A 12,257-nucleotide genomic window follows, 5' to 3' on the forward strand; every position below is an offset into this window, starting at 1 on the left:
TTTTGCATATGTTAATTATGTACTCAACCTATAGTATCAATATCAGTCAATCATTTATATCTATTTATGCATCCACAAACTCTCTAGCATCTCTCTCATCCATTCACCAGTCCATCTGTATCAGTTTCTCAAGCAATAAAAACGGCTTTAGATTCTCTCTTCTGTGTATAAGCACTGTTCACAAGAGACACTCATGCTGAAGGCCACAAAAGGAAATCAAATGTATCTCTCTCAAACCAGTAAATGAACTGAACAGTTCAAGCCCTGCATCCTGGGAGTCGTGACTATTATCTTACTACTTGGTCATGTGTATATGTTGATATATTTGATGGGGATCTGGGGATGAACTTATCTTGAAGTTAAATTTGGTCTTAAATTCAATGGCTGTTATTTCTGTAAGATAACACGAGACCATTATCTTTTACATGAGAATGGAGATTTGATACAGAACCATGGGACTGTAGGGCGGGCAGAGCTGATGAGAAGAGCTAAAGAGCTCCTTGGTCCCCTTGTGGAGCACAGTGGGAGTTCCGCTCAGCCTCCTTGAGCCACAGTTTAGCTCTGTAAACTTCCTGTTCCTCAGATAGCTACCATATCTCAAATTGTGTCAGGCAGGGAGCGCGTCACAAGTGTTTGGCGACCCTCAGTGCTGTGTCACAATCAGCACAGCCTCATAGCAGGTTCACGCTCTGCCCTATTTCCAAAACCCACCTCGAGGAATGAAAGAGCTTTCTGACTGCCTTCACGGACAAAATCAGGGATCATGAAGGGGTTTGACTCATCTTTGGGTCCAGACACCCGAACGAAATGTCATCAGCTTCACTGCGGGATCACGGAGACTCCCCTGCTTCATGCTAGGAATGCACCTCAAATGCTACACAGACTTGACATGTAGCATGCCACAGTTTAAACTTGAGGTAATATGGGCTTCTTCCATATTCCTAATTTAGCCCTTCATTGGCTAAATTAGACTCATAAACTAAATTTTTAATATAGCAAGTGTTACTGTAGATTTTTGCACAGAGATTGGATAAGTTTTCTTTAATTTTCTTAGATGTATTTATTTTATGTGTATGTGCGTGTGTCTAGAGAAATGTCTGTGTACTATGTGTGTGCCCGGTGTCTGTGGAAGCTAGAATAGGGGCACTGTATTCCCTGGAATCAGAGGTAAAGATGGCTGTGAGTCACCACATATGTGCTGGAAACTAAACCTGGATCTTCTGTAGGAGCCAAAGTATGCTTAACTCCTGAGCCAACTTCCCAGCCTGGCCAATGCTTTCCTTAAGCTCATATAACTAGAGTGAGCCTTAGGCTGCTGTTTTGCTCAGAAAGCAAACCCATCTCTATTGCTTCAGGAGAAGGTGGCCATGGGTAAAGGAGACCACACACCCATGAAGGTAGCTTGCAAAATTGCCTGTTCTTCTGTGTGATAAACAAGCTAGGAAGTGGTCATGGATGCCGCAGCCCTTGGAGATCTCATGTAAGCACAGGCAGCTGTTTGTAACATATCTGTGATTTGGAAAGGGTGTGGGAACACAGCTTTTCTTATCCCAGAAGACTCTTCTGTAACAAATCATCCCTGTGCTGGTTCTGGACTGAGGCCTAGCCCTCATTCCTGGCCCGCCATGGTGTTTCCCATGCGCCTCATGCAGACCTGTGAGTCACAGCCCGAGGTGCATAAGTGACCACAACGAGCTACTCCACCCCTTTGGGAAGCAATGCCTTTCCCAGGTGTCTGGGATATGAAGTGCGTGTATCACTATGGTAAAGAGAAAAAAAAGATGACCACAATCACAGAGAGGTACTGAATGCTGGCCTTCCCCATGGCTATTAAAAATGGGTTGGTGGGTGGGATTCAATCTGGTTCTAGCATCTTCAAACACTCTGGGATGGGAGGTGATCTGACTGATGATTATTAAAGAGACTTTGGACATGGCGTCAATGGTATGACACGGAGAAGCAGGCGGCTTGCCGAGGGGTTGCTATTTCCCCATGACTGAAGCTCATTCTTTTCTATGTAATTTACTGGGTGACCCAGGAAGCGCAGGGGTAAGGCTGCTCCATGACTGAGAGCAGTGAGAACAAGCAACAGACAAACGATCAAGTCACAGGAGAAGTGGGAAAGAAATGAGCCCCCAAAGCAGACCGGGTGTTACAAGGGCAAGGCACAATGCAGAATGAAGAAATGCAGACACGGAGGGGCTGAGGTGGGAGAAAAAGGCTCACACAGGGTTTGAGGGCCCCAACTAGCTGAGCCCAGGGACTGCCATTCTGCTCGCTCCCAGGAAGCATGCAGTTCATTCTGCTTAGGTGTTAGAGAACAGTCCCAGAGGTTGCATGCTAGCCAATGAAACAGACTCTGTCCAGCTGTGCAGTTGTGCTACCTAGAAGGGAGATTGGAAGCCAGACTGAGTCTCAGTCACTTAGTCTGTGGGTATTCGCCACAGAGTTCATGTGCTTTTCTATTGGTTTACCCATATTAAAGGTTCGGTGCCTTTTAACCCAAATCATCCATGGCTTCACAATGCCGATACCCTAGGCTCTAACACAGATATTGGGGACAGCGCTGCCTGGCTTCCAATACAATCACCAGCAGCTGACTGTGTGCACAGGCATAAACATGGTAATCTTTAAACTCCACTATTTATAGCCTCTCCCGTGAGACCAGGAGCAGGCAGAGGCTCCAAGAATGAGGAATAGTTTCATTTGCACCACAGAATGAAGGTTTTTGTTTTTTTTTTTTTTTCTGCAGAGAACCATGTTTTGAGGAATGGCTGCAATCGAAGCCAAGGTGGCATGCTAACTCTGGGAAGAAGTGTGCTGTTCACTGTGACCGACCCACACCAGGGTCTGTAGTTTCAGCTGTTTGCAAAATTAATTGATTCCCATCTCTGGGGTTCTGAAGTCTCCCTCGTGGACAAACAACCTTTTCCTTTGTATCTGGCCCACACCTTGGGTGGCTACGCTTGTCTAAGTAATTAGATGATCTGAAACATTTTTTTTTTTAAAACAGAAACATGGCTACAGTGCAGATCTGCACCTCAGGAGACAACAGAAAGAGCATCTTACCTGTCTACCCAGGACGAGCAGCGTGATGAAGAATATAGAGAGGGACACGGAGCCCATGGTCTTCAGGTCTTTCCAAATGCCTGGTCTATTGAAGAGAACAAACCAACAGGCAGACAGACAGATGGGCAGACAGATCAACACAACAACACAACATGCATACAAAACTTAGAATCCCAGTACTGACAAACTCTAGAGTCCCCAGTCATTTACAAATTCCGTCCCAGTCAAATGCACATTTCAAATATATCACAAAATCCCAATTTGCATAAAAACAGCAAAAGGTTGAAGTCCACATATTGAGGACACAGTAAAGGAAAACATGTGCGAATTAATACAGACCTTTACTCTGCACTGAGCTCTAGCAGATATTGCAGGAGGGACTTAACAACCCATTCTATTAATGCTTGTGGGATAGAGATTGATAATTGGATGTATGGTTTATCGATGCTTCTATTATTCCTCTCAGGATGAGAGAGTATGTTTGAAATTGTTGACTGTGTAAGATATAAAAATGAAATAAGGAAGTGAGCTTCTACAAGTCCCTCTTGCTTGTGACTGACAGGTGTGGTTTATATAACATTCTAGCTGATGCACACTCTTAACACGTCTGTGCAATTCTGCACCACAGAGATAGGAATCCTGTTCATTGCTAATCGAATGGCTGATCCACACAAACGCTGGCAATTCGCGGTCAGCTGGGCTGCGCCTTCCCTTCCCAGTGCAGCAGTCAAGGCAATGCCTCCTGGCGCATCTGCAGTAATGCAAGGAGACATCCACTGCAATTCTTGGCAGCGGCCTGCATTTTTCTGGCAAGCAACCCCCCCACATTCGAGTATAAGGAAGAGCTGGAAGACAATGGGTACTTTGCACAGACGCTGCCCCATGGACAACGTGGTGGTTGGCAACCGCTTTCTTCACTTGCTTTGTGAGCTTCCAGTTTCCTCACATAAGGCTAGGGGCAAGTGGGATCCTTTTTTTTTGTTTTTTTTGTTTTTTAATTTATTTTTATTTTTTTAAATTTACTTATTTATTAAGGATTTCTGCCTCCTCCCTGTTACCGCCTCCCATTTCCCTCCCCCTCCCCCGAACAAGTCCTTTTCCCTCATCAGCTTGAAGAGTAATCAGGGTTCCCTGACCTATGGGAAGTCCAAGGACCGCCCACCTCCATCCAGGTTTAGTAAGTTGAGCATCCAAACTGCCTAGGCTCCCCCAAAGCCAGTACGTGCAGTAGGATCAAAAACCCATTGCCATTGTTCTTGAGTTCTCAGCAGTCCTCATTGTCCGCTATGTTCAGCAAGTCCGGTTTTATCCCATGCTTCTTCAGACCCAGGCTAGCTGGCCTTGGTGAATTCCCGATAGAACATCCCCATTGTCTCAGTGTATGGGTGCACCCCTTGTGGTCCTGAGTTCCTTAAGAGAACTGGACGTAGCTCAGTGGGCTCTGAAGTAAGGGAGCCAGGACTGGAACTATGAGCTGTGGGACTTTGGAGAAACCCTTGTGAATGTCATCCTCATCTGTCAAAGGTGGTATCAATGAAAACCTTACGGGGTCATTCTGGACACATTGGTTAGCATACGCCGGGACACAGACCCACCCACGGCGCTCTTTCTAAACGGCACTGCTGATTTCAGGATTCAGTGTACGGTGACAATGGAAGGAAATGGCTAGAAGACAGGGGAACAGGAAACCAGCAAATCTCACAGGCAGAATGCAACATGAGGAGGGAAGGGAGGGCAGATTTCTGCAGGAATCACCCATTCCCTGTGACCGAAGAACTCTCCAGAAGAGCAGTCTGTGCTTTTGTACTTGTCCCTCTGGGGGACACCTGCTGTGGATGTCAGGATGCCGACCTCATTTACCACAAGGGCGTCTCAATTGCTCCAAGAAGCAAGAGGGCGCAGGGCTGCTTTTCTGTCACTGGGGCTGACTTTATGGCATGGAGTTCTTCTTGGCCTCAGGCAAATGTGCCTAATGGCACAGTTTAAATGGCTGGGGAAAGCAGGTATCTAACAACAACGGTGACATCAGTGAGCTTTAAACTCAGTTTTCTGTTCCTCCGCATTAACCACACGGACACCATGAGGACTGGTTAGTAAGAGCACAATAGCAAAGCCACCATCCCTGGAAGGTACAGGCTAGGCTTTGCAAGTGCATGTCACCCAGCTTTGTAAGCCACCGGACAGGGACAGAAATGACAGGTTCCCCCTCCCTGCTACCACTCCTCCAACACCAAACTAAGAATAAAAAGCTAAGCACACAGGTCAGAATTCTGCAGTTTTTTTTTCTTTCAGAGACACAATAAAGATTCAATTCCCTTAATTCCCTTTTGATCTCTCATTAAGAGACCCATGGCCTCAAATACAGAAACAAGGGGTCAGAGTCAGGCAGGCTCTTCTTGTGAATTCAGAACCTGGTTAGGTTTTCATTTAACATGTGGAGAGTGCGCATAAGCAAGCCATTGGGATGTTGTTCTGGGGGTGCCTCACACGGACACCTCATGAGTAACTTGGCAAGGGAAGGGGTTGACACCATAGTTCCTCCTGTCTTTCAGACCTTCCAAACGACTTAAGACAGCAGTGAGCCAGAGGAGGGAAAGCAGCAAGGGGGAGGCTTTCCTCATTGGTCTTGGAGAGGACAAAATCCAGAGTTCAACCCACCTTACAAAAAGCTGCACACAGCCTGCGGAACACTGGGGCCAGTAGGTGGATGGCCCTCTCTGCTGTGAAACTCCCTGTCCATCACAAAGGACTGAATTTTCTCAAAATGTTCTCTCCAAAGTATCTTTTACCGAGTAAGTAAAATGAATGGTCAACCTGTTAACTGTGGGCTGCCTCTCCATAGGGGTGGACACTTGCAGACAAAAGATAGGATTCAGCTCAAAATCTGAAAGCTAAATTCGCACATGATGATCCATTCTGGGGTTACTCTTGGGTCACTGTTCAAGAGCAGGTAGATGGGGCTGGCAGCAATGGGCACAGCTAAAGCAAACTCTGGATCCATTCCCGAGAGTTTGCTCCACTGTTCTGACCACTGTCAGCTTCTGACCGCAGCGGCAACAAAGGCCCCATCACTGAGTGGCTCCAAATAGAACTGTGCTCTTTCGTAGACTTGGAGGCTGGGAGTCTGAAGCCAAGTTGCATTTAGAACAATTCACCTTGGAAACTAGAGCGCCCTTGTCTCCGTCCAGCTTCTAGGGCTCTCTTGGGCTTGCTTCTGGGTCACACCAGGGTCCGACTTCATCATCGCTGGGCGACCTCAAGCCCTTGTGTCTGTCTCTTCACCAGGCCATAGTCTTAGAGGACTGCAGCCATTCTGGCAAGGGGGGCACCTTTGATCTCATTTTAATTTAATTTCCATCTTCAACTATCTTATTTTCTCATAAGCTCACATTGTAAAGTCCTGGGAATTAAAATGTCAATGTATCCTTTATCTTGTTGGGGGTGGTGTGTGGAGTGTCATAACTTGAATCATTGAATGGGTTTAGCTGTTTATACAAAATGATACTTCTCACACTTTTAACCCAATATTATTTGTTTCTCTAGTTCTACATCTCTCTCTCTCTCTCTCTCTCTCTCTCTCTCTCTCTCTCTCTCTCTCTCTCTCACACACACACACACACACACACATACACACTCACAATGATTAATATTCTTTGATCTCCTGTGGTTGGGCAGTGGGATAGCAGGTCACAGCATCACTGATTGTGAAGCCAGTAGACGCAGCCAGTGTAATTTTAAATGTTTCTGACAGCGATTTCTAGCAGGACGGGGATGAATGCCTTCTTTCTATGCATAGGCTGGACTCTGGGGACTTGGGCCCCACACATGCCTGTAGTCACACACTAATATGTAGCTGGCTAGCCCTTGGCCTGAGGCTGCTAAGGAGCAATCATCCTGACCCTCAAGATCTAGGAATCCTAATGCACAAAACACTTTGATAAATGGGATGAGAGTGATGGAGAAATCAGTGAACAGTCGGTCTCTATCCTGTGAGCAAACTGCTCTGATGAGGTACACAGGACATTTTCATTACTCTGGGGAGGAAAAGCAACCTGGGCAAATGGACACAAACATGATCTCACGGATGCCGAAGATGCTGCCTTCGATACTGAGGGAAAAGGGCCCTTGCTGAAGACTGAAGCTGCTCCAGATCTTGCAGTGAAAACAGAGACTAGGGTCAAGGGCAGATGAAGGGTTACCATGACAGGGTCCCGAAGCTGAATAAGAAAGCTTATTGCTGGGTGTGAGATAAGAGAACAAGATGGCTAAGAAGAGGGACACAGTTCTGGGGCTGTGACCACAAGTTGGCTACCTCTACCCCAAATCCTTGAGCGGCATGTGTAAGACACCATTGTCTTGATAGTCTTGCTTCTAACACAGCTGATTGTAACAGAATAAACTGCAAAGCTGGTTCTAGCCAGAACCTTCCGCCTATGAAGTCACACCATAGGCAAGGGTCTAAATATGGGGTCACCCAGAAGGACTGTGGTTACATCTTGGTGCCCAGGTGAACTCTGACATGGTGCAGCTATGAGTTAATCAAGTGCAAATGAGAACAGAGAAATTAGTACTTGACAGCACTTGAGTAAGGTTGGAGGGCAGTGACAAGTGACCAGCAGCTAGCTGGTAGACAAGACCAGCCACTAACAAAACGCAAATCAGAGTGGATTAAGGTTGGAGGCCAAGAGATTAGCAGCTAGTGACAGTCAAGGCCAGCCACTAACAAAACATGTATCAGAGATGGATGGACAGAGGCTTCAACCACCCCTAACTGGGTGGGTATCAGGTGAAAAGGACATGAACATTTCGCTGCTGGGGCTAGGGGTTGCCAGCATAGAACACGTGGGCCCACTTTTCCCATGATGCCCCAAGAACTAAGCAGCCTCAGTAGAGCTCACTTTAGCCTTTGTCTAGGTTCCACCACAGCCCTGTAACCCCAGACAACGGACTTTTTCAATGACTTTTTCTTCCACTCTGGGAGTTTTTTTTTTCATTTTTCCTCAATTTCTCATTTCTCTGTAATTCTACTGGTGTGGACATGGTCTCACAGACAATATGTAAGGCTGTTGAACTAACCCAGATATATGGGAACAACTCATTCTGCACCTTCCAAACATATCCTTCCTGTGAAGTGACGCAGAAGAAGTGTTTATCTGGTGCCAGGATGCTGCTGACCTGCCATGAATGGACCGTTAGCGACACGCTTGCCCCATGCAGTTTGATGTTTCCTCCTGAAAAATCTTGCCACATTTATGAATTGGTAATGACACCTTTGATGTCATCTTATGAATTATTCAGTAGCAAAAGCTTTTCTAGTGCTGGCTTCTCCTTCCTTTGCTAGCCCTCTTGGAAAAAGAGAACTCAGAAGAAGAGGTGAAGATGCCAACCATTTGCACAGCTGTACAGACTTTCTCTGTGTAGTTATCATGATGGATGCCAAGTTTGCCTTAGTGAAGGCCCCTTACCAGGCCATGACTAAGCATGCTGGTGAGCCTCACATGCCAACTGTGTTCATTTGTTGGCACTGTAATTAAACAGAGATGGCCCTTCTTCAAACTTTCTTTTGAGTGACCTGGCCTCAAGGATCTGCAGAGGCAGGAAGTAGATGGGGCAGGGGTTCATTATTGTCAGTGTTTGGGACCTTTGTACTGTTTGGAACATATTCTGATTATATTTATTTATTGTATTATTTATTCATTCAGCACCAAGAACATGCTAGGCACAGTTGTAGGCATAACAGTACTCCTGGGTCTGACTAAATTTGAGAGAATTAAACTCAAGACTCTGTGCGTATATGTGTGTATGGCTCTTCCTCTCGCTCTCTCTCTCAGAGAGAATGAGAGAGAGAGAGAAAGAGAGAGAGAGAGAGAGAGAGAGAGAGAGAGAGAGAGAGAGAGAGAGAGAACATACCAAAATATCAAACAGGTCATGTTTAATTTATTGAGGACGAAAATGGTCAATCTTCATTTCCAGGATGGAAACAAGAGAGAAGAGACTTGGTATTTGGCATACCTCTGGAGGAGGGCTAGAACTGGATGACATCCCCCTGAGAACATTCAAGAACAATGAAGGACAATTCCAGAAACCCCTATGGAGAGGAAGAATGCTGACCTATGACAACCGAGCTTTGGTAGGAAGCCAATAGGGTCAAGAAAATGTGGACCAAGGAGGGGATGAGGACACAGTGCCTGAAATGAGCAGGGGAAGGGACATGACCAGATGGACTTCAGCAGCGCACTGGCTCCAGCAGAAGGCCCGTGTTTTCTGGTCATCTTTAAGCCAGTTACCCCCTGGAAGGGCATATGGGGTTCTGGGATTTGAGGAAGCTCACTCTCTGACTGGACTGGACTCTGGCTCTGGGATTTGAGGACGCTCCCTCTCTGACTGGAGTGGACTCTGGCATCTGGACTGGAAACACATCCCACTTTCTCTTCAGCACAATAAGACAGGCCAAGCGTGGAGAAACCTTGATCACTCACACCAAGCCTTGAAAGTGCAGGAAACAGGAAACATGGACATCTGGGGTGACTAAGCTACTCTCAGGGCTTTCTATTCGGGGTTCCCTTGGTGTTGGGGAGACCGTACGACTGGAGGCGATGGGCTATTCCGTCCATTGTTTCTATCACTGCTCCTTCAGCAGAGGAATGCATTTAGGGGCGAAAGAATTCCCAGATTCCTACAGGTGTCTGTTGGAGAAGGGCAGAGCTCTCTGAAGGAAATTCCGAACAGTGACAGGTGTAGCCCCTGAAGAGGATGCTGGCTTCTACCAGTCATTGCCACTGGTGTGAGGTCACTGGAATTTCAAAGCAAGGGTGCAAAGACACCCCACAAGTACGTAGCAGCCGCTTTGCCGCTGCTGAGCCTCTTGGTGATGGTGTCTTTTCAGGGCTTAGTCCCATCACAGGAGCGATAATGTCCTCATGCCAAGCTTTATACTCTCGTTTCCCACTTTGCGCCAAACATGTGACATATCTCAGCACTTTAAATTTAATAAAGGAAAAATTAATAGGTCCATCAGTGGTATGCAAAAACCAGTAATGGTACATTTATCTAGGGAAGCGATACAGGCTCGCTGGATTTAGTGGAGAGATAATAAAGCTTGCTTGCCTGGGGTTTTTAAGAATTTATAGGAAAATTAACTTCTAGTTTCATCTCATCTTGGCTAAGGAATAATTAATAATTATTATTAATATCAAGGAATAATAACATTCCCTTAATACAGTTATGCATTTCTCTAGCTTCGTGCCCTCAGCACGATTACAGACTATCAGGCTTCACAGCACAGAGGATGGGGAAAATTGAATTAGGTGACAATAACTGTTGATGCCATGCTTCTGAAAGTGTCTGTATTGGTAAGAAGCGCTCAGTGAGGGGGTCACCTCGCTCACCTGGAGAAGAGGTCACAGGTTATCAGCACAAACCACCTTTCCAGGTCGACATTTCCGTGCGCCTTATTTGAGGACTCTTTATATTAAAAACTGGAGATAAAATCCAGTGATAGAGAACCTGTTTGGAATGTACAAGGCCCTCCTGTGATGAAAAACAAACAAACTAAAAAAAACCCCACAAAAATAGAGGGATGATTCGAAGGAAAAGGCGAAGTATTCACAGAAAATTCCCGATAGGCCTAGAAACCAAGGCTTGGCAGGAAACACCTTGCTACTGAGACGTGAAACGGATAATATGATAATGAAGATGTCCTCTTTCAAGTACGGATCAAGTATTCTTCAGAAGTTTCTGGAAGTAGTTTGGTAACTGAAAACTTTGTGCAAACACTACTGTCAACCCATGAATGCTTTTGTGTGATAACCGTGATAAGATCCTTTTGGTAGGATGCCGTCCTGCATCCGGTCCTGGGGAGAGTCAACAGGACTGTATTTCTCTTGCAGTCAGATTTTTCACAGTGCAAGAAAGTGTCTAGGTTTGACCTTTTGCCTCTGCACAGTGGTATTTCGGAAAACGCTACAAGGAATCTTCACACCATGACTTGTGAAAGCAGCTACTTATTCTGTCTAGTGCTTTTCCTTTTGAACTGAATGACATTTTGTCTCCAAATCTCTCTCCTGGGGAGACTGAGTGATTTTTCTGGGTACGGGTTTGGCTGCTGTGAGTGGCTATGGAAAGACTGGCATGCAGAATGCTGAAATGTCAATATTTAAACACCCCACCATATATTGGACAATTCTGCAGCCAAGAACCGCCTAGAGAAAAATGCTAATAGGGCCGAGGCAGGCAGTCCCAGAATGCTGCTGCTACCACACAGTATTTATGAAGATGGGCATGGCGCTACACATTTGTCATGCTGTGCTGGCCTCTGGAAAGGCTGCAGTGTGTGAATTATTGCAGCCCAGGAGCTCAATCCAGCCTGGTTAACACAGGGACACCTAAGGGGGCGGGGCTAGGGTAGGAAGGGTTCATATTAAACAAATCCTTTCTCTTAACTCTGGCATATTCTCGACACGCATCTCTCAACACATATTCTATTATCAAGAATGAAAACACACCTCATATTCCTGAACCATCATTTCAAAGAAACTCACTGTGATTACTGAGAGCAGCAGCTTTGATGAATTTTCACTGAACAGAAGATCATAAGACCATAACAGCCATGAGTGTGATAAGAACCAACGGAGCAGGTCTACCCACCTCTGAAACAGGACCTGGCTGTACGCATCCAAGACATGGGCGTGGGTGTGGAGCAGAATGGTGTTGTAGCCCACCAGCGCCACCATCATGATCAGCATTTTTAACTCGTAGTTCACCCTCAGGAACACGGAGCAGGAGATCAGGCCCAGGATACAACTGTATATGAAGTACTGGGACAGGAGAAAAGGACACACATTCAGGGTCACTAAGAAACACTGAGCTGTTGAATCTGGGGGTACCATCAAACAGGTAAGGTCAACATGAGAGCTGGCTGGGGAGGCAGGTGCACATCTCTATCCTCTGACCTGATGGTTCACACCTGAGTGTGTTTTTCATGAGATTCTGAAATAATCTGGCATAGCAAAGAGAAATAATAAAAAAACACTAGTCAAACACTTCAGAAAAAAAAAATCAAAACTACCCAGACTGAAGACATGTCATCCACACATGTCATTTTTTTTCTTGAAGATGAAAACAGAGGGCGCTGAGCACACTGAAGGGATTTTCAGAGACGATATTAGGTAGAATCTTTCTCGGCCTTG

The 12,257-nt window shown here is 45.9% G+C and overlaps 1 protein-coding gene across 1 annotated transcript in view; it reads right to left on the minus strand.

Annotated features, from left to right (window-relative positions):
* Adcy2 (adenylate cyclase 2) overlaps positions 1-12,257 on the minus strand; it is a 337,098-nt gene that overhangs the window by 27,784 nt on the left and 297,057 nt on the right. Inside the window, exons 19-20 of the mRNA XM_005356692.2 lie at positions 11,716-11,885; positions 3,070-3,154 (exon numbers count right to left, since the gene is read on the minus strand). Of these exons, the coding sequence (XP_005356749.2) occupies positions 3,070-3,154; positions 11,716-11,885 (255 nt within the window). The remainder of the gene's footprint in view (positions 1-3,069; positions 3,155-11,715; positions 11,886-12,257) is intronic.

The sequence above is a fragment of the Microtus ochrogaster genome, chromosome 19 (genome assembly GCF_000317375.1).
Source record: "Microtus ochrogaster isolate Prairie Vole_2 chromosome 19, MicOch1.0, whole genome shotgun sequence".
NCBI lineage: Eukaryota > Metazoa > Chordata > Mammalia > Rodentia > Cricetidae > Microtus > Microtus ochrogaster.